General features: G+C 44.4%; 1 protein-coding gene across 1 annotated transcript in view; it reads right to left on the reverse strand.

Moving 5' to 3' along the window:
- Nucleotides 1–21,609, reverse strand: part of LOC126457894 (calpain-9-like) — a 1,049,120-nt gene extending 1,027,511 nt beyond the window's left edge. The window contains exon 1 of the mRNA XM_050094564.1: nt 20,933–21,609. Coding sequence (XP_049950521.1) covers nt 20,933–21,035 — 103 coding nt within the window. The 5' untranslated portion in view covers nt 21,036–21,609. The remainder of the gene's footprint in view (nt 1–20,932) is intronic.
- Between the last annotated feature and the right edge of the window lie 1,639 nt (nt 21,610–23,248).

Consider the following 23,248-nt stretch of genomic DNA (forward strand, 5'->3'; position numbering starts at 1 on the left):
AAAGCATATTTGCTAACTTCAACCTGGTCTTCGATAATGGAATACTGAAATAACCATTATTTCTCGTCTCTACTGCAATGCATGAAAAATTAACTGATGAGCAATCAGTAGCTCTCCTTAATGAGGCCTATGCAGAATTATCTGATAGGAAAGATGACGAATTCCCGTTTTGGGTTGAAGACTGTCCTGCTGAACTTGATAAAACTGACTGGTAAACAATACAACGATAATAAGTCGTGGCAGTAGCTAGGAGAATAGGACGTCCTTGTACAGCGAATTTCTCTGGCAGCGAAGATTCGGATGATGCAGAAAAAGTGAATAAAAGCCAAGAAGAGCTGTGTGCAGCCAGTTTCAGAAGTTAGGTTTTAGAATGTTGGCAAGCTACCAAAACTTGTGGAGGCAAGGAATGCCTCAAAATGGAGAAAACCTGTCCGCAGTTCCAAGATAAGAGACGTATGCGTCCAATGTAAAATGTATTTGTGTATTGTGAAAAATAATTGTTTTGGAAGCTTTTCATAAAACGTAAAGATTTATTTACTGGCAGCAGCAAATTATTACTCGCCAGAAATTATTGTATGATTACCGTTTTCTTACATTTATGAAGTTGTTGTAGAACATCAATAGAAACCTGTATTGGAAATCATATACTGTATTTCAAAAATATTAGCAATAAGAATCCTATTTTCTGTGCGTGTTAGCATATTCAGCTTACTGTTCCAAATGAAATATATTTATTGCTCAATAAAAGGTTTTCATTGAAGAAATGGGAAATAAAATACAAAAAAAAGACCAGTATGTTTTCACGACAAGTAAGATTTGAGCCCCACCTATGTGAACCTCCATTTATGGCTTAGATTTTCATGAGAGAAATATTTCATTTGCATTTTTGTCAAGCTTGTTTATTAGTTTGCTGGAAAACTGAAAAGAAAAATTTTCTGCGATTTTTTTTTTCTCAGGAGTGAAGGGGTTAAACAGTCTTACTACCGATGCCGACGCAGTTGTCAGCTCTCCTCGCAGCAGTGCACATACCTCCTGGCAGGACGGCTTCGCGCGCTTTTACTACAGAGGCTACTGCCTCGCTTGTGTTTCATACTTGTCTCGGTACAGTTTGCTCTTAATCCATCCCCGTAGACAGCAAAAGCAATCGAGTTTCTCCCTATGTAGGTGGGTGTCAACAAAATATTTTCGCATTCGGAACAGAAAATTGGTGAATGAAATTTCGTAAATATATCTCGCCACAAAGAAAACCGCCTTTGTTTCAGTGACTGCCACCCCAGCTCGCGTATCACATCAGGGACAGTCTCACCCCTATTGCGCGATAACACGAAACGAGCTGCCCTTCTCTGCACTTCTTCGATGTCCTCCGTCAATCCTACCTGGCAAGGATCCCACACCGCGCAGCAATATTCCAGAAGAGGACGGACAAGTGTAATGTACGCTGTCTCTTTAATGGGTTTGTCGCATCTTCTAAGTGTTCTGTCATCAAAGCGCAGTCTTTATTTCGCCTTCCCCACAACATTATCTATGTGGCCTTTCCAATTTAAGTTGCCCGTAATTGCAACTCCTAGGTATTTAGTCGAACTGACAGCCCTTAGATTTGTGCGATTTATCGTATACCCAAAATTTATCGGGTTTCTTTTAGTACTCATGTGGATGACCTCGCACTTTTCTTTGTTTAGTGCCAGTTGCCACTTTTCGCACCATACAGAAATTCTCTCTAGATCATTTTGTAACTGGAATTGATCGTCTGATAATTTTACTAGACGGTAAATTACAGCGTCATCTGCAAACAGTCTAAGGGGGCTGCTCAGATTATCACCTAGATCATTCTATGTTAATCAGGAACAGCAGAGGGCCTATGACATTAGCTTGCGAACGCCAGATAGCACTTCTGTTCTACTCGATGATTTACCGTCTGTCACTACGAACTGTGACCTCTCTGAGAGAAAACCACGAATCGAGTCACACAACTGAGACGATATTCCATATGCACGCAATTTGATTAATAGGCGCCGGTGGAGAATGTCTGTACTGCATTAGACTGCGGTCTGTACTTCCAGGTTGAAGTGCTAACGCCGATCAGCTCTATTCAGATTGAGTTGTATCCGATGACGGAACTTGCAGACATGATTTTCGTGTTTGCCCAAGCAAAAGGATGCAGCAGAGAAATGGAAAGGTCGTACAGGACCAAATATCCGCGTAGAAGACATCCGGCTCGCACCATATATCCAAGATTGTGATAACGATTAAGTAAAACAAGGTAACAGGTACCACAATACAATCCCGAGGAGAAAGTCGAACTACATGGACTGCCGACTTGGAGGTGCATTGCTTGCTCGAGTGGATCTGCAATCAGTACTCGGTCAGTTGCAGTTGAAATGACTGTTTCGCAGAATATTGTGTGGCAATATTACGGATAATGCAACTACACGTCTACCATCCACAGAAAATGCATGCTTTGAGGCCTGCTGATTTCCGACCTCGTGTCGTTTCAGTCAATAATTTTTGCAGCGCTTTACAGTCCATCCCCACTTCCCTGCATATGTACTTTCCGCAGATGAAACCGTTTTATCAGAGGCGGATTGTCAAATAGTCGCAGTAGTCATGTTTGGGCCGGTGAGAATCCCCATGCTACGGTCGCAAGTTCGAATCCTGCCTCGGGCATGGATGTGTGTGATGTTCTTAGGTTAGTTAGATTTAAGTAGTTCTAAGATCTAGGGGACTGATGACCTCAGATGTTAAGTCCTATAGTGCTCAGAGCCATTTTAGCCATTTGATTACGTACTACGCCAGTTCCCTCTTCCTCCCCTCTTAAATGAGCTAGTGTGTGTTATGAGACGCAAACTACCCAGGTTCCTGGAACATTCCCCAGTTGTTATTCGTCTATAGATGTGGTTCCAACTTTGGACTGAGCCTTGATCAGCCGTTCCCTGAAAGTGGATAGACAGAAGAGGTCCTGTGTCGCGGCCAGCGCCCAACTTACCTCTTCTTCTGGGGCCATGCGTAAAGTGAGACTGAGGAGAGTGTCCTGGCAAGAATTCTCGCTGACTGCGACACTGTTCAAACGACACCGGGGATAATAGATCGGGTAAGAGAAAACTTTGTGCGACGATGTCACGCCTGCATTGACGCCTGGGGATGGCGCTTTGAACAACTGTTGTAAATGTAGCAGCTTGTAAAACACGTGCACATAAATGGAATTCATTGTTATTTTACCGTAGACTTAGGATTTATTGTCTCTCTGAGTGCCCCGTTACTACTGCCTCAAGAGAAGACACTATCTGACGGTATCGGGAAGGAATCATCAAGAATTGTATACGTCATGATCCAGGTTCGGAAGTTGGAGTCCTTAGTTTGAGCGCAGCGCAAGGCTAAGGCGGAACTTGAGAAAGTTTCTGCTTGTACATTTCGACTCGGTCGTTTCCGAACTAGGGTCCCTTACCTCAAGCTGATACATTTACCCTTCTCCATCACCCTTAAAGTTTGTAATAGTATTACAAAACCACCTGAATATTTATATGTAACTTTAAATATGAACTGCCTCTACAGTCATTTCGCATATTCTGCACGCTGAGACTGCGAATGTCGTATAGCACATGACATCTACGGCACAAACGTTTTTCTACATTGCCTCAAATAGCGCTGCAGACTTATAGTCCATTCTTTGTCCGAAAATAAAAAAAAAAAGTAGTGCTCTGCCTCGCACGGCACTCAGCTGTGACACAATCGCTGTTCCAGTTTTGCGCACCTGTGTAATCAGTGTGTCGTACTCGACGTAGCGCTGCCCGACAACACGTGGCGCTTCCTTTGAGCGTCCTTCGTCAGCACAACTTCACGAAGCACCTCTGCAAGTTAATATTCGAGCTCTGTAACTCGTGATACCGCAATCGCAGATCAGTTAGAACTCTGCTTGTTGAAACAAAATTAGATGAACGAGCATAGAGAGCAGAGGCAAGGGTGCAAACAGAGCAGAGGCAATGGTGCACAGTGTGTAATCATCAGAATGTGCGCCACATGCTAGACTGGAAATCAAACCTCTGCACGGACTGAAGGCGTGCGACTCTTGACCGTGCTAGCTACGTCTGTCGCACGCGGACGTCCAGCTGGGAGGCTCCTTTGGTGCTACTCCCGCTGTGCTGAAAGTTGTTTTGTTTTTTATTTGCGTTGTTTATTTTTTTTGCTGGTTTTCTGTTTCTTTGCATTAAAATAAGTTGGATTTAATTTCCATCATATTTTGAGAACGAGGAATGCTTACAGCCCAGAGTAATACTCCACAGCAGACTGTTATCTTATGACGGATAAGCCAAAACACATAATTTAGATATTTAACAATAATAAATCTTTCATTTTTTTTCTTTAGCTGTTTGTATTTAATTTTTATGGTGATCTAACACTGCGGCGCTTGTTTCGCGTAACGACCGGTAATTTTACAATAGCACGTCATCAGTCATAGCTATATTAAGTTGAAAATAACAGAACCGATGTTACATTGCAACGATTTCGTCTGCTGCATTACTTTGATTTTACGAATGCCCTGGTTCTAGCAAAAGAGTGCAAGCGGCTCATTAGAGATTCTAATCGTCAAGATAACTCTGACTTGCATCTCGCGACTGCGAAAGCAACACTCTAGTAATGAACAAGTCCACTGATAGCCTTTGTGTATCCAGTAACTGGAAGCATGTAGCCGGCCGGGGTGGCCGAGCGGTTCTAGGCGCTACAGTCTGGAACCGCGCGACCGCTAGGTCACAGGTTCGAATCCTGCCTCGGGCATGGATGTGTGTGATGTTCTTAGGTTAGTTAGGTTTAAGTAGTTCTAAGTTCTAGGGGACTGATGACCTTAGCAGTTAAGTCCCATAATGCTCAGAGCCATTTGAACCATTTTTTGAAGCATGTACTTTTTGGTGTTTCAGAAAGCAGTGTGGCAAGAGCCCAACATGAAGTGCCCTTCGCCACGCTCCAGAAAGTGACCCGTGCAGCGCAGACAGCTACCTTACGGCGAGGATAAATTGCACCAGCTGAGCGGTGACCGGTTGCAATCTGATAGTAAGTGGCTCCATTTCAAAAAAAGCTGGCCGCCTTCGCTGGGTGGGGTCCGTTTCGATTCCCGACGGCTGTCCCGTTATACTCCCGCGGATCTCCTCTGTGAATATAACGAATCTGTACCCAGCAAGACCAACACCCAACTAAAACAAATTATTTTCAATCAGCTGCGAAACATCGTATGAACTCCATTAGTGGCAGATCCAAAGCGTATTTCGAAATCTAAGTGGATATAAGTTCAGTTAGCTACTGAAACCTGGCTTAAGAACATAATAAATACTAGAGCCTGTTCGAAAGTAAGACACGGATTTTAATCTCTCCATAGTAGTTGACGATGGCATCTCGGAGGCACTCAGCAGCTATACGACCCACCCCTGTTTTTCTAATTTACGATCGTGCGCTCCAGGAAAGATAGTTAAATGTGGAGCACAAATATTTGGATTGTGCAATTGAGATAGGATCTGGGAAAACAACTTTAAATGGAATTAACGTCATTTGTAAAATAAAAATAAAATGTTTTATGTATCTTTTTGGTTATTTTTTCCAACATACACACAACATGTTTAAGTACGTGACGTCTATGTGGTTACGTAGGCTTTCCCGGCGTAATAAGTCTTGAAAGCCTCTTCGGGTTTGCTGCCGGATCCTAAAATCAACTTGACTCGATATTTCGGCGATCCAACTGGTCGCCATCTTCAGGAAAATGCTGCTTTTACTTGACTCGATATTTTGGCGATACAACAGCAGCATTTTCCTGAAGATGGCGACCAGTTGGATCGCCGAAATATCGAGTCAAGTTGATTTTAGGATCCGGCTGCAAACCCGAAGACTTACGTGACGCCTAATCTTAACACTTCAGAACTTCTGCAGTTATACAAATTTTCTAAGTTTACTGCTATAGTACGGTACAATGGGGTCTATAGACAACTTGTGAGCGGTTACACTCTAACGGCGGAAACGAACTCTTTCTCCAAAAAAATGGGTACATATTGTTTCACCTACGGAAGGGAGAACATAAGAAGGTAGACAGAGATGTACATTTGATTCTTACGTGTGACGTTATCTCAGATCGAGTTTCCTCACTTAATTACTACTTTAACATTAAAAAATTACGACAAAATGTCTGCCTACGATTGAAGTTGGAAAGCATGCGAGATGTTACCACGCAATGCATTTTGTTTTGTGATAGCTTACAGACTATCTCTCGCTGCACTTTATTCATATTGAATATTCGTACAAAACGCATGCTCGGTTTCAGAATACTCATCCCGTCATCAGATGCATCTGGGAAACCAGTCACGTCTACGTCGATTCAACAAAATACGTCCATGCGTGGATCGTACGCTCCACGGTCAGTTGGATTTCATATGCTTAGCAAAATAAAAAAATAGAAATTTTCATGTAATTTCTAAATAACTTCGTGGTAAAGTGGTATGGGAGAATACCATTGCGCAACAGCTGTCCATGCATGAACGCGTTTCACTGAATCAACATAGATGGGACTGGCTTCCCAGATATATAAGGTGGTGGGACGAATTTTCCGAAATCGATCTTGTGTGTTGCACGAATAATCAGCAGCAATAATTTGGAACCTTTATGTTGTCTGTAATGTTTCGTGTAATACAAGAAAGACACCTTTCTTATTTTAACGTCTCACCGACACTGAAGTCACTACGCACAGAGGACTAGCTCAATTGGAAAAAAATAATTGTCCTGACCATATCGAAAGGATAATTTCGGTGTTCTCCTCAAATGATTCAGAAGAAACGACAGAAAATTTAATCAGCGTCCTCCTTGGTGCCTAGGTCGTTCAAGGGTACTATTGCACTGATGTTCTCAAAACAAAATATTATAGTTAAATACTTACCTTCATTTTATATATGAGTGATGAGTCTAATATGTTTTAAATTGTGAGGGTAGAAGGAACTTTTCATTACCGGAATTTGACCATCAAGTGGAGCACAGGTGTTAGCGAAAAGTCAAACGTCACTAGATTGTATGCCAGTGGCCCTGCGTAAATCCTAAACATTTCGCTAGTGCGTAATGAATGCATCAGGATTTTAAGCTCGACAGCATCAAATTGGCCATCCACAATAGAAGTGGCGTCGGGATTCATGTTCTTTCTTCAACACCAGTAACATCGACAACACTGTATAACATATTCATTAATCACCATCGTCTGTATTAAACTAGTTGAACACCTGCACTGCGGGAGCCAAAGTGCATGAAAGTAGAAATCCTTCCCAGTTAGCTGCCGAACAACACCAAGCGACTCATTCCTCTTCTTATACAAAAGCATGAACTGGTCGACCAGGCTATGAATCTCGCAGTTCACGAATGCGAGTACAGTCTCTCACACACCGCATCGCCGCCCTTGGTCCCACACTTCTACGTACTTCTCTTACGTATCAAAATGACGCGGTGGAAACAATATAAAATTATATTTGGGAGAAAATGGTTCAAATGGCTCTGAGCACTATGCGACTTAACTTCTGAGGTCATCAGTCGTCTAGAACTTAGAACTAATTAAACCTAACTAACCTAAGAACATCACACACATCCACGCCCGATATTTGGGAGAAACGACTCCAAGCCCAGCCTCACGATCTTGATTTGCATTGCCTCTGCTTTCGCTATTTCGTTCTAGGCCTACTCTTACTGTTCAGTACGGGGTAACGAATAAGTTTATTCCGATCACCCCAGATTTTTACAAAAAAAATGTGTGTGAAATCTTATGGGACTTAACTGCTAAGGTCATCAGTCCCTAAGCTTACACACTACTTATTCTAAATTATCCTAAGGACAAACACACACACCCATGCCCAAGGGAGGACTCGAACCTCCAGATTTTTACATACATTGAACAGAAGACCCTAAGAGTCAGCCTTTGTTATGAGGCATGCAGTATTTGTTGGCAGCACGCATCGCACAACTGTAAAAAGGAAGGTTGGTAAAAGTGCAATCAGGAAACATTACATGCCTCATAAGAAAATATGACCAGGTAGATAAACACCCGCATTTTTTTTATTTTATGGGTATGCGATGATGTCTGATACATCTGTTATTTTCAGTTGAAGATAACACAATATATATTCTTATCTATTTGATAAACATAACGAATGTTGACCTGTTAGACTTTAGTGGGAGTATTGCTATGAACAGTGGTGCAAGCTTCACAACTGTCGACGACTGCAGATGACTTCGACAGCACCGATGGTCACACACTTGTCTATCAGGATTCAAATGAGCCGGCACGGTAGCTCAGCGTGTTCGGTCAGAGGGCTAGGTGCCCTCTGTAATAAAAAAACTGAGTTAATGGATCAACAACGAACTGAAATGGGTGTCTTTCGACGTCCGCCCAGAGCAGATACAACGAACAAAAACGAACAAAATGAGATTAAAAAAAAAAAAAATGAAGGCCCAGTCGCAGAACACGTTTTGGAGCTCACGCATTAGTGTAAATAGGCTTTTACCACGCCACCCACTCCTATCACGTATAGATGTAGGCTGAGCTACTGGTGCTATATCTGGAGATACCTACTCCATATAACGTCCTAGCGGTCTTTGCAGTAGTATGCTTACTGCGCATTTCCAGTCCTGCACATTCGCAAAACATGTCAGCAACTGGATCTAAACGGATTATCCTAACAGCTGACACGTCATGGCCCTCCTGCAGTCAGTATCAGTGAAGTGTAGACTGCAACAGAAGTCCACTGGTACGTGCTAACACATCAAAAGTGTCTCTAAGGTGCTGACTCGTCATGTACGGCCTTCACAATCAATGTACGTTGAGGTCAATTTTTCCACGACTTCCTTGTTGAACTCTTAGCTAAGTTGGTCCATCAGTAGGTGTCTCGAAGTTTTGGATGACGTGTCCGTCATGTGTTGGTATCGTTGGATGACTGTGACAAGACTACTACCCGTCCACGATATTGTTGCACTTGGCCTTCACTGGCCGTTGTCGGAAACACGTGGTGACGTTACACTAAACAAACACGGTACTGACTAAAGAAATCGCATCGTATTGTGGGTGTTCTGTCAAGTGGTTCGGGGTGTCCTGCTGAAATATCACGACAGAAACTCAAGATAAGCCGACCGAAGCACGCCATGTCCACGTGCAATAAATTTTGGTCTACTAATAATACAATTATAAATAAGTAATCAAAGAAAAGATACGATAATCGGTATAAATCATTTAGGAGACAGTCTGAGCAATCCTTTTAGGATTTTTTTTTTCAGACGATGCTGTCTTTCAGCTTATGCTGAAGTCACCAGAAGATCAAAATCAACTGCAAAATGATTTAGACAGGATATATAGTGCGAAAAGTAGAAATTGACCCTAAATAATGAATAGTGTGAAATCGTACACACGAGGAATCCGTTAAACAGGTTCCAACCGAGCTTAAAGTCCATACTCCACACGCGAATCACTATCAACAGTGTCGCATTCAAATGGTTCAAATGGCTCTGAGCACTATGGCACTTAACATCTGTGGTCATCAGTCCCCTAGAACTTAGAACTACTTAAACCTAACTAACCTAAGGACATCACACACATCCATGCCCGAGGCAGGATTCGAACCTGCGACCGTAGCAGTCGCGCGGTTCTGGACTGAGTGTCGCATTCCGTCAGCCGATAAATCACACAAATCTAAAGACTGTCAATTCAGTTAAATACCACGGACAACAATTACGATAAACTTAAATTGGAACGATCTCTTAGATAATGTTGTGGGGAAGGCAAAACAAAGATTGCATTTTGTTGGCAGAACGCTTACAAGATGTAACAAATCCACTAACAAGACTATCCACACTAAGGTTACCTGTCCACTGCTAACCTACGCCCCTCCCCCTCCACCCTTCCAAAACATAATGTTTTAGTGAAACCATTTGTATTTTTACATGTACTAATTTCTCAGCTAACTTCTGTGAAGTAAAATAGTACGAAAAGTAAGAGTCTCAAAACCGGCGAGGAATTCTAGAAAATTGCAAGCCATGTTTAACGCAAAATACATTTCAGTTTCTCACCGAGCCTGCCCACTAGGAAAAAAAATTACCAAAAAGACTGACTATTCAGAACGGATACAGAAAAGACTGAAATAAACAGCACTATCACCGAATTTACAACTCACATAACCATAGCCTGCAGTCTTAAGTTCACAACCGTAGTGCTAAGATAAAACCGATACTGGTGAGTACACACTTCAGTTTTATATCATGTAAATTACAATGCTGTCAAAGTCATGAGAGTTTGTTGCTGTTGTACGTCTTAAATTAACTGTATGACACTAGAACTCCTCATATTTTCGGACAAATATTTTTAAAATGATGATTTTTTTCTTAATTGCTATTTCTTGGAGTTGTTCTAAAGCTATTTGCCAAGCATTAATGTAAAAAAATTATTATTATGACACTAAAGCATCAAAGAAACTGGTACAGGTATGCGTATTCAAATACGGAGATATATAAATAGGCAGAATGCGGCGCTGCGGTCGGCTACGCCTATATAAGACAAGTGTCTGGCTCACTTGTTAGATTGGTTACTGCTGCTACAATGGCAGCTTATCAAGATTTGAGTGAGTTTGAACGCGGTGTTATGGTCGACGCACGAGCGATGGGGCACAGCATCTCCGAGGTAGCGATTAAGGGGGCATTTTCCCGTACGACCATTTCAAGAATGTACCGAGGATATCAGGAACCCGGTAAAACATCAAATCTCCGATATCGTTGCGGGCGGAAAAAGATCCTGCAAGAACAGGACCAACGACGACTGAATAGAATCGTTAAATGTGACAGAAGAGCAACCCTTTTGCAAATTGCAACAGATTTCGAAAAAAAAATGGCTCTGAGCACTTAACATCTGAGGTCATCAGTCCCCTAGAACTTCGAATCCTGCCTCGGGCATGGATGTGTGTGACGTCCTTAGGTTAGTTAGGTTTAAGTAGTTCTAAGTTTAGGAGACTGATGACCTCAGATGTTAAGTCCCATACTGCTTAGAGCCTTTTAACCATTTTTTTAAAATAAAAAAAGCTAGAAATGAAAGATTTACCTACCATTGTATTTCGAACCGACCAGTTCGTATTTGTTTTAAAGCGTACGACGTCTTTTCAGCGCACTCGTCACTAACATACTCTACGATTTGCAATTAAGGCTACAGCCTCATTTCCAGGAGAGCTATCAAGCGTGCGAAAGGCTATCGCTTTCACTGCAGCTCGATAGGTAAGGGTGTGGCGTTTCCTGTACTCCTTTTGGCAACCGCTCAGAGCCTCGCGTGTTGCGAGGAAGTACTGGCGACGTGAGTTACGTCAGTGAGGTGCGTGACTGCGTGCGCCGGCTGCGACGGTGGCGCCGCGCTGCGCCTGCGGCCGCCCGGCCGTCGCGCTCTACTTGCGCCGCTGCAGCCACCTGTTGCCGACTCGCGGCCTTTCACGCCCCTCTTCTGCTATCGCCTGCGAAGGAAGTATCTGTGGCAACGTAACTGTTTTCTCCAAGTACCATCCACGGACAGTCTTTATTAAAAAAATACAATCCTTCGCATTTTAATTCCTACTGTTGGCAAACAACACAAACTGAAGGAATCCCAACAACTTTGCGAAGGATAGTAGCAAGACAAGTAAGCCCATAATTGTCGGCTATATTTCTTTGATCCTTTTAATAAATTTGTTTCGCTAATGTGTATTCAAATGTCTTGGGAACGAATGACGCCTGAAACTCGAATTTGATTCTCAGCATTGTGAGTGGATGGTCAGCCATCTTCAAAAAGCACTCGGTCTTCGGGCCACGAGTTGCCTACCGGTACCATCCGACCGCCGTGTCATCCTCAAGGGGAGGATGCGGATACGAGGGGCGTGGGGTCAGCACACCGCTCTCCCGGTCGTTATGATGGTATTCTTGACCGAAGCCATTATTATTAGGTCGAGTAGCTCCTCAATTGGCATCACGAGGCTGAGTGCACCCCCAAACGAAACAAAATAAAGAACGAGTATAGGTCGATTCCTGCGAGAAAGAAAACAGCGACCATCCAGTACTGATAATGCTATGTACTTACACAAACAGAGCCGTTACCGGCTTCGAACTCATAGCTTCATCTTCAGACAGGCGTTCATATCTAGATATACATTTGTTGGTGTTGACATTTCCCTTTTTTATTCCCTCATGTGGCAGAAGTTCCTACGTGGGTAGGTGCCGTCGAAAATTGGAAATCCCGCGTTACTCTACTCAATGTTGTTCCTTGTGTTCACGAAATACTGAAGTGTTTTTGAATTATTTATCTGATGTACATGTACTGTAAAACACCACACACAAACCAAAAAGTGAAACTTCCTGGCAGATTAAAACTGTGTGCCCGACCGAGACTCGAACTCGGGACCTTTGCCTTTCGCGGGCAAGTGCTCTACCACTTGCCCGCGAAAGGCAAAGGTGCCGAGTTCGAGTCTCGGTCGGGCACACAGTTTTAATCTGCCAGGAAGTTTCATATCAGCGCACACTCCGCTGCAGAGTGAAAATCTCATTCTGGAAACCAAAAAGTATTTTCTATTTGAGAAATGTGTATAAAGATGGCGATATCACAAATATTGCTCGTAAAAATTAACCTGTATTTTGTACACAGCCACGGTCTAAAACGGTCTGTTTTCGACGATATAGCGGAAAGAACAAGTAGATAAACGTCGTATGATGGAAACCAGAATGAGTCCAAAAACAAAGTGCCTTCGACGTTATGTCTGCAGACGCACGCTACCTGTTTGTGTTGCCCGACTTAAAAAAAAAAAATGGCTCAAATGGCTCTGAGCACTATGGGATTTAACATCTATGGTCATCAGTCCCCTAGAACTTAGAACTGCTTAAACCTAACTAACCTAAGGACATCACACAACACCCAGTCATCACGAGTGCCCGACTTCCCCTTGTGGCTCAGATTTTATGCCTAGGAGATTAGACTCGTAAATAGCAGGAACAGAACTGAAATCCTCTTATAAGCTATTGGTCTCAAGTAATTCCGAGGAGATTCACCAATACTTACCCAATTTAGGTTGTGCTACTACTCATACATTTCCCTTCTTCCCTATCCAGATGCTAATAGCATCATTTTCCGACAGTCTGTACCGCGCCCTTTGTGTTTTTGCGTTCTAGCTTCGTCGCCTTTTCTTCGTTATACAACGCGCTTTCCGGTCTTCCCGCATTCTTGCTTGAGATCCTCTCTAGTTTTCGGTCTTTTTGCCACTCTCAGTGCGTAACTGCTTTCAGAAAGCTCTTGCAGTCGAACCCCAGAAGCTTCTGGCAATAATTACTACTATTTCATATACGTAAACAGGAGACGTAGTAGAAAAGGAGACGTTCATTTTCTAGCTGCGCTCAGAGGCATGACAAGACAGCTACGACGACTAGTTCTGTCTCCACGTTTGAGCAGTCGGTGAACGTGTGTCTGGCTGCCTTGACACCCGGCCTTTACAGGTACGCCGCGTGCAGGAGCGAGCACTGCAGCAGTGTGCAGGAATGTCGGCTACGTCGCGGACGCCGGCAGCAGCACCACGGGTGGCCCGTTGCGCGACTGCTGAGCACCGCCGAAGTTTCGCTGCCTTGTAGACTGCGCCACTGCGGTTGCCGCTTCCCACTGCTGGCCCAAGGCTGCCCTGCACGGTCTCACGTCTTTCGCAACAACAACAACAACAACACCAAACTCCAAGAGCTATTCGATAGTTGAAAAGCAAAGTGACCATAATGTGCACTGCGTCCGCCAACTAGCGTGCCAAGAAGATGTATAATTTGTTGAATGCGAACCACGAATTAAATTCGTCATAGAATTTCTGGATCTGAAGTCGTGTCAGTTACCAGAATAATCCCAAATCTACATCTACTTACACACTCCGCAATCCACCATACGGTGCGTGGCGCAGGGTACCTCGTACAACAACTAGCATCTTCTCTCCCTGTTTCACTCCCAAACAGAACGATGGAAAAATGACTGCCTATATGCCCCTGACCGAGCCCTAATCTCTCATATCTTATCTTCGTGGTCTTTCTGCGAAACATAAGTTGGCGGCAGTAAAATTGTACTGCAGCCAGCCTCAAATGATGGTTCTCTAAATTTCCTCAGTAGCGATTCATGAAAAGAACGCCTCCTTTCCTCTAGAGACTCCCACCCGAGTTCCTGAAGCATTTCCGCAACACTCGCGTGATGATCAAACCTACCAGTAACAAATCTAGCAGCCCGCCTCTGAATTGCTTCTACGTCCTCCCTCAATCCGACCTGATAGGGATCCCAAACACTCGAGCAGTACTCATGAATAGGTCGTATTAGTGTTTTATAAGCGGTCTCCTTTACAGATGAACCACATCTTCCCAAAATTCTACCAGTGAACCGAAGACGACTGCCATTATATGCTTGTCCCACTTCATATAGCTCTGCAGTGTTACGCCCAAATATTTAATCGACGTGACTGTGTCAAGCGCTACACTACTAATGGAGTATTCAAACATTACGGAATTCTTTTTCCTATTCATCTGCATTAATTTACATTTATCTATATTTAGAGTTAGCTGCCATTCTTTACGCTAATCACAAATCCTGCCCAAGTCATCTTGTATCCTCCTACAGTCACTCAACGATGACACCTTCCCGTACACCACAGCATCATCAGCAAACAGCCGAACATTGCTATCCACCCTATCCAAAAGATCATTTATGTAGATAGAAAACAACAGCGGACCTACCACACTTCCCTGGGGCACTCCAGATGATACCCTCACCTCCGATGAACACTCACAATCGAGGACAACGTACTGGGTTCTATTACTTAAGAAGTCTTCGAGCCACTCACATATTTGGGAACCAATCCCATATGCTCGTACCTTAGTTAGGAGTCTGCAGTGGGGCACCGAGTCAACCTTCATCCATGGTTCGCAAGATATCATGTGAAAAAGGGCGAGTTGCGTTTCGCAGGAGCGATGCTTTCTAAAGCCGTGCTGATGCATCGACAGCAACTTCTCTGTCTCAAGGAAATTCATTATTTTCGAACTGAGAATGTGTTCGAGAATCCTGCAACAAACCCAGGCTAAGGATATTGGTCTGTAATTTTGAGGATCCGTCCTTCTACCCTTCTTACATACAGGCGTCACCTGTGCTTTTTTCCAGTCGCTCGGGACTTTACGTTGGGCAAGAGATTCGCGATAAATGCAAGCTAAGTAAGGAGCCAGTGCAGTAGAGTACTCTCTGTAAAACCCTGTCACAACCTTGGGCTGGATGTCCTCCAGTTGCCAAGCTGCGGGTGTTCTCACACCCTGGTTTGGTTCCTTCGGTGGGTTCTTTAGTGACGGAGCAGTTAGTCGAAGGAGGAAAAAAGTGGCTTTAGTTGTGTCCGGCCGGGAGAGCGATGTGCTGACCACGCGCACCTTAACAACGTCGTCCACTCACAGCCAGAAAGCCGACCAACAACCGGAATGAAGGAAGATTGGTTTTGAAGTCCCGTTGGCATCGAAGTCATTAGGGACGGAGAGCAAGCTCGGATTTCATCCAGGACAGGGAAGGAACCATCCCGACGATTGCCTGGAGCGATTTAGGGAAACCACGGAAAACCTAAATCTGGATGGTCGGACGTGAGTTTGAATCGTCGTCCTCTAGAATGCGAGTCCAGTGTGCTAACCACCGCGCCACCTCACTCGGTGGAGCGACTCAAATAGTCTCACCCTATCAAGAGCGTAAGGTATGAAAGAGACTGCTCTTGAGTTCATAAGGTAGCAGAGAGGTTTTAGCGAAATTGGAGCTTTGAGGGCGGATCGGGAGTCGTGCCTAGGTAGCTCAGTTGCTAACTGCATTTCCTGCGGAAGGCAACGTTCCCGATTTGGGTACTGGTCCCCGACGCAATTTTAATCTTCCAGCAAGTTTGGAACTAAAAATACTTTAAGTATTCAATGCAGCGTATACTCCGACTACCACTAGAAGAATTTCATACCACTGACAACCGTGGTGCTGTGGAGAACCGAGATCATTACTACACAGGGTGATCCCAAGACGATGATACATACTTCCAGGTATGACGGAGAAGGGTAAATTTATAAATTTGAAGTTAGGGACACTGATCCGGAAACGACTGACTCGAAAGTTATAAGCCAAAAACTTTGTGATAGCTCTGAGAGTAAAATACATGTACCGGCACTGTTCTTCATAAGACCAAAACAAGAAAAAAATTATCTAGCAAATGAGGACGTTAAAATTCATACCTCAAGAGCTATGGGCATTTGTTCAGTACAAGAGATGTGTTTAGGAGTTGCGAAGGTGAACAAGTGTTCATAGGCGTTGAGGTATGCGTTTTACAGCCCATGTTTATTGGGCTTCTTTTCCTTTTTTGGTCCATACTACCATCTCTGAAAGTTGTCTACCCTAAAATCTTAACAACGACAGTAGCGCTACACGTATTCCACTGACAGACGTATCACAACGATTTTCTTTTATAACTTTCGACTCGGTCGTTTCCAGACCACGGCCTCTTACCTCAAATTGACATTTATTCTTCATCAGTCCTGAAAGTTTGTAGCATCAGCACAGTATCACCCAGCATACTATCTGCAGTATCGTGGAAGCTTGCTGATGGAATTTGGAGAGGATGAGGAGAAGGTGGTAGTAAGACGAACGTTTGAGGCAATCTGTGAGACATGCTGACCTTGCTGAGCCAGTGCAGCTGATAGAGCAGTGGCGGTGAAAAGCATGGGTCAGAGTTTCAGTACTGTTCGATGCTTAAACTGAAGAGCCAAAGAAACTGGTACACCTGTTTAATATCGGGTAGGACCCCCGCGAGCACGCAGAACTGCCGTAACACGCCGTGGCATGTACTCGAGTAGCATCTCAGATAGTGCTGGAGGGAATTGACGATATGCAGGGCTATTCATAAATCCGTAAGAGTACGACGGTGTGGAGATCTCTTCTGAACAACATGTTTGGGGAGTTTGGCGGCCAACGGAAGTGTTTAAAGTAAGAAGAGTATTCCTGGAGCTACTTTCTAGCAATTCTGGACGTGTGGGGTGTCGCGTTGTCCTGCTGAAATTGCCCAAGTCCGCCGGAATGCACAACGGACATTAATGGATACAGGTGGTGGGACAGGATGTTTACGTACGTGTTACCTGTAAGAGTCATATCTAGACGTATCGCCGGGCGGGATAAGCCGAGCGGTCTAGGCGCTGCAGTCATGGACTGTGCGGCTGGTCCCGGCGGAGGTTCGAGTCCTCCCTCGGGCATGGGTGTGTGTATTTGTCCTTAGGATAATTTAGGTTACGTAGTGTGTACGCTTAGGGACTGATTACCTTAGCAGTTAAGTCCCATAAGATTTCACACACATTTGAACATTTTTCCAGACGTATCAGGGGTCCCACATCACTCCAACTGCACCCGCCTCAAGCCATTACAGTCACCTGCACACATGCAGGGTCCATGGATTCATGAGGTATCCGTTCGGTACAATTTGAAGCGAGACTCGTTAGATCAGGCAACATGTTTCCAGTCATCAATAGTCCAATGTCGGTGTTGACGGGCCCAGACGAGGCGTAAAGCTTTGTATCGTGCAGTCATCAAGGGTACATCGATGATGCTTCGTTGAATGGTTCGCACGCTGACGCTTGTTGAAATCTGCAGCAGTTTGCGGAAGGGTTGCAATTCTGTCACGTTGATCGATTCTCTTCAGTCGTCGTTGGTCCCGTTCTTACAGGATCTTTTTCCGGGCGCAGCTATGTCCGAGATTTGATGTTTTACCGGATTCCTGATATTCACGGTACAGTCGTAAAACGGTCGTATGAGAAAATCAGCGCTTCATCGCTACCTAGGGGATGCTGGGTCCCATCGCTCAAGCGCTGGCTGTAACGCCACGTTCAGACTCACTTAAATCTTGACAACGTGCCATTGTAGCAGCAGTAACCGATCTAACAACTGTGCGAAACACTTGTTGTCTTATATAGGCATTGACGACCGCAGCGCCGTATTCTGAGAAAGTGGTTCAAATGGCTCTGAGCGCTATGGGACTTAACTTCTGAGGTCATCAGTCCCCTAAATCTTAGAACTACTTAAACGTAACTAACCTAAGGACATCACACACACCCATGTCCGAGGCAGGATTCGAACCTGCGACCGTAGCGGTTGCGCGGTTCCAAACTGTAGCGCCTAGAACCGCTCGGCCACCACGGCCGGCCCGTATTCTGCCTGTTTACATATCTCTGTATTTGAATACGCATGCCTATACCAATTTCTTTGGCGCTTCAGTGCATTTTCGTCACTTAATCATCTTATAATTTTCGGACACTTGATTTCTGAAGGGAACTCTTCAATCCCATTTTTCGGTTATCTGTAATGCCAATTTAGTGAAAACTTTTGGCCGACCGCGGTGTCCGAGCGGTTCTAGGCGCTTCAGTCCGGAACTACGCGGCTGCTACGGTCGCAGGTTCGAATCCTGCCTCGGGCATGGATATGTGTGATGTCCTTAGGTTAGTTAGGTTTAAGTAGTTCTAAGTTTAGGGGACTGATGACCTCAGATGTTAAGTCCCATAGTGCTTAGAGCCATTTGAACCATTTTGAAAACTTTTTCTTTCGTGATGTGACGTCTGCCGTCGTTGCGTACGTCCCAGTTTCAATTTTATTGCGCCAGAAATGATTATTTGTAGATTTGGCCGATCAATGATATTTCGTGCTTGTTAGGTTCTTTGCTGCCGCAAAAGCGGTGAGAAAGAGCGCTGATGCTAAGTGCGGGCGGCGGCTGGGAAGAAGGACTGCGGAAGTGGGTCAGGCTGCGCAGCCCGCTGTGTGACCCTGGCTGCGCTGTGCCGGGCTGAGCCGGTGCTGGGTACCCCGGCACCGGCGCGCGGTCCCGTAAGCCTAAGGGTCGCCGCTCAGTGGGTTACGCAAGGCGAGAGCAGCCGCGCGGGAGGCCGGGGGCGCACTCGCCGGGCCCTCCTTAACTCCGTCATAAACACTCTGCGCGAGTGGACGTCCTGTCCGAGACCAGCTGGCATTCCAGCTGCTGAAACTCTTCGTCCTGTAGCGTCAGCTCGTCCGTGTCAATGTTCCTTGAGAGCCGGGTGACGAAGATTTGCGCAACATTTACTACCTGCTCCTCGCTCCCCCTTGCATTTTTTTGTAATTCATCTATAGTTATTTATGCAACGACAGTGTACTCCAAAGAACACGTTGGCGGTTATATCGGTTACGTAGTATAGCTTTTCTGAATTCACTGTGCAGTTTTAACCAAATGCAGGCTGTCGCAGGAGAAATAGCTTGTGTTCACGGATATGACAAGAATGATCATTCGACGCCAAAAAGTCTAGTAACATTGCGTCTAAGACCCGTACCTTAAGATCTATGAGCACTTGCTCATCTTCGCTGCTGTGAAACGCATCTCTTCTACCGAATAAGTGCTCATAGCTCTTGGGGTGTGCAATTTAGAGCCTATGTTTCCTTGAGAAGTTTTTTTTTTTTTGTTTTGGTCCATATTACCTCCTCCTAAAATATGGAAAGCAAAGAGCTTTATTTCACAGTATCGAAGATGGAGAAGTGATCATAGCTCTTAAAATAGGCATTTTAGAGCCTCTGTTTACTAGACTTTATTGCTTGGAAGGATCGTTTCTGTTGTATCCCTAAATATTGAGCACACCTCGTGGGACACCTTCTATAATGAAAAGAGAGTTAAATATGGAAAAAACGTAGACCTAGGATTACGCTACAGTTTCCTATGTTACCACGACCTTTATTTCGTTTTAAGATTCGCTAGCTTCGCCAATTCACAACCAAATTTTTCTTCAGCTAAAATTTCCAGTCTAATCGGTTTGTTCACAGTGTAAAACTATTTTCTGACGTTTCTTTCCCATTTGCGGCAGCTATCTCCAAAGATACATATACAACTAGCTTCAATTGCCGAAGTATCTTTGGAGATGTCTCCTGTAGATAGCAACGAAACATCAGCAGCGTACTGTGCTCATTGCGCTTGAGATATCCAATTTAGAGCCAATGTTTACCTAAGAATTTTTTCTTGTTTCTGTCCATATTATCCCTCACAAAAATATGGAAACAAAGAGTTTTACTAGGGTTTCATATAAAATATATCCCACTCTTGGTGCCATTTATAACATTAGCTAAGCATTCCATTTTCATGTGCAGTCGACTATAAAATTTGACGCGTATTGTCGAGGATGTTTGGCTGTACTACAAAACAGGGAGAGAGCGGGATAGGATCACACCGCCAAAAAAGTCTGATGCACTTAAAATAGGCCTTAGGCTATGCTGGAGATGAATTCATCACCACAACCAAGAACTGGTGGGGCGTTGGGTGGGGCACTATCATATTCGAACCCAGATGTGCTAAAACGAAAGAACATGTACTAAACCCCTACCTGGAGATGGTAGAGATTAATTGAGCAACTCCTAACACATCCAGCTAACAGTGAAACGATCCGTAGTAGGAAATACTGGAGGGATCGGCGAAGACTATAAAATCTCACGTGCATTGTCGAGGATGTTGGCTGTGCTACAAAACGAGAGAGAGAGAGCAAGATAGGATAACACCGTCAGAAAAGGCTAGTGCGCCTAAAATAAAACAAATAACAGTAGATCCATTCCTTCTCCTTGGGAGCTTCCAGGGAAGCATTTCTAAAATCAAAATGCAGGAAAGAAAGTATGATATCAGAATTTCAGCGTAGACCTACCTTAGTTGCGAGGGTTTCGTATGAAATACACCCCGCTCTTGGTGCCATTCCATTTTCATGCGTAGTCGAGCTCTGAATTCTTAATCAACTCCTTCGCAGTACAAACACTGAAATGCGCGTATTCAGCATCCACGACAAGTCTACAGATTGGTCAACTAGAGCAGAAAGCTGTAACCGGGGCGGGGCGAGGCGAGAAGCAAGAGCTGTGGGTACTTACTCGGGATGTGTCCGTTGGTCTTGAGATGTCCGTTGGCATGGTGGTGGTTATGGTTGTGGTGGTGGCTGTTCCTCATGTTGGACGTGCTCTGCTGTGGCTGCATTTCAGGCGCCGACAGCGCACAGCTTCATGTTCCGGTCACCGCCTCTTGCGCAGATCACTTCCGCCCGGCTGATCTCGTCTCGCAACGACAAAAAGAACTCGGAAAGATAACACAGCTGTACAACACCAGCTAATTTCCTTTCCTACTGGCACGTCGCCAATCACTCTCAGATGAATGGCGATACTGAGGGAACTGGTAGCCTAAATTAGCACAAAAACATTACTTCTCAGATTGAAGGTCGTTAGCAAACACAACTGCGCAACTTCGCGTGACGCAGGGTCAAATGAAAAAAAAATTACGCTTAATGACACTTTAAAACACCAGTCTTATCGTCTGTATATATCGTGAACCTTCACACCGGCTGGATCCTCAATGTAAACAAATGCAGAATCGAGCCCGCCGGCACCCGCGATCGATACGGTTTCGTCCACCGCGTGTCGACCGCCTGATCGAAACCGCGTCGGGGGTGATGTCGTCGTCGCGCAGCGCGCCCGCGGTTCGGTGCCTGTGGGAACGCCGGCCGTGCCGCAGTGGGTGGTGGGTTCGCGTGCCGCGGTCCGCGTCCGCCCGCCGACTTGCCCGCGCTGCCGCCAGAGAGCGACTGGCGCGGCCCGCTGCGCCTTCACGGCAGCAGCCGCGCGTTCCCACAGCGCGCACCAGGAGGCAGCACCACCTGTCCTGCCGTGCGATTCTAGGCCCGAGTACGGCCAACACCGACTCAAAGGCGCTTGTTGGCGACGTCACGTCAGCTAGGCACGGCTAATGCCAGGTCTGTTGCAGGCAGAAACGCCTGGGAGTGTTTATCACTATAAATCTCTTATTTTTGGGCAAAATATTTGGTATTGTTTTGGATTCTGCAGTTTTATTTAGATGAAAGATTTTCTTACTATCGTAAAGCTACAAATGAAGATCATACTTCTGCATTACTGAATCCTGTCGACACAAACGTAGATCAATATGAGAAGATGCTTTGCCCTATAGCAAGCTTCGGAAATTTTACATTCAATCGACTATATTTACTTGATCCATTTTCTTATCGAAACTTACCCCAACCCCCTCACAATGAACTAGTTTCTTTTATTTGTTTATTTATTTTCGTTTGACATCGTCACTGGAAATGTGAACTAATTTACATGTGTAAATGTCCAACTGTTGCCAGTCATTAGATTACAGTCGTTTTCAACGAAAGGAATTCTAAACAGGAAACAAATTAGCTTCATACATTGAAAATACTGCTGAGCTTAAACTTTTTCAAACATTAAAGATAAATATTCCCCTCTTGCAACTGAAAGGAGAAACTTTATTAGACAAAAAATTTTATTTGATAAAACAAGTATCTCTCTTTTGCCTCTTCTTCTGTCCCCCACCCCCTCCCCCAACGTGTACAATCGCAAGATATTTCATTAACATTCAGTGCTCCTCACCCCATAGTCAACCAAGAAACCTAAAGAAGAGCACCAATATGTTGACAGTTTCTTGTAAAAGCAACCCAGTATAAACGTAACTTCCTCAGATTTACATATAAGGTAAAGAAGCACGAATTCTGTTGCTGCTGGGCCATGAAGTTGTTTTTGTATGTCAATCCTTAAAACAGGTGGAAATTTAAGTTCAGGAGTACACTATTTGTTAAGAAGTGTAATGAATTTGTAAGTAGGCTGTTTATGTTTTCTCTATGTAAGTATCTCTCTTTTGCCTCTTCTTCTGTCCCCCACCCCCTCCCCCAACGTGTACAATCGCAAGATATTTCATTAACATTCAGTGCTCCTCACCCCATAGTCAACCAAGAAACCTAAAGAAGAGCACCAATATGTTGACAGTTTCTTGTAAAAGCAACCCAGTATAAACGTAACTTCCTCAGATTTACATATAAGGTAAAGAAGCACGAATTCTGTTGCTGCTGGGCCATGAAGTTGTTTTTGTATGTCAATCCTTAAAACAGGTGGAAATTTAAGTTCAGGAGTACACTATTTGTTAAGAAGTGTAATGAATTTGTAAGTAGGCTGTTTATGTTTTCTCTATGTAAGTAGGCTGTGTTTATGTTTTCTCTATGTAAGTAGGCTGTTTATGTTTTCTTATTGGCAACGTTACGTAGCGCTCAATATGAAAATCACTGGCTGTGCTGTGTGCAGTCTGTGGCTAGTTTGCATTGTTGTCTGCCATTGTAGTGTTGGGCAGCAGCAGCTGGATGTGAACAGCGCGTAGCGTTGCGCAGT

The sequence above is a fragment of the Schistocerca serialis genome, chromosome 2 (genome assembly GCF_023864345.2).
Source record: "Schistocerca serialis cubense isolate TAMUIC-IGC-003099 chromosome 2, iqSchSeri2.2, whole genome shotgun sequence".
Lineage (NCBI taxonomy): Eukaryota > Metazoa > Arthropoda > Insecta > Orthoptera > Acrididae > Schistocerca > Schistocerca serialis.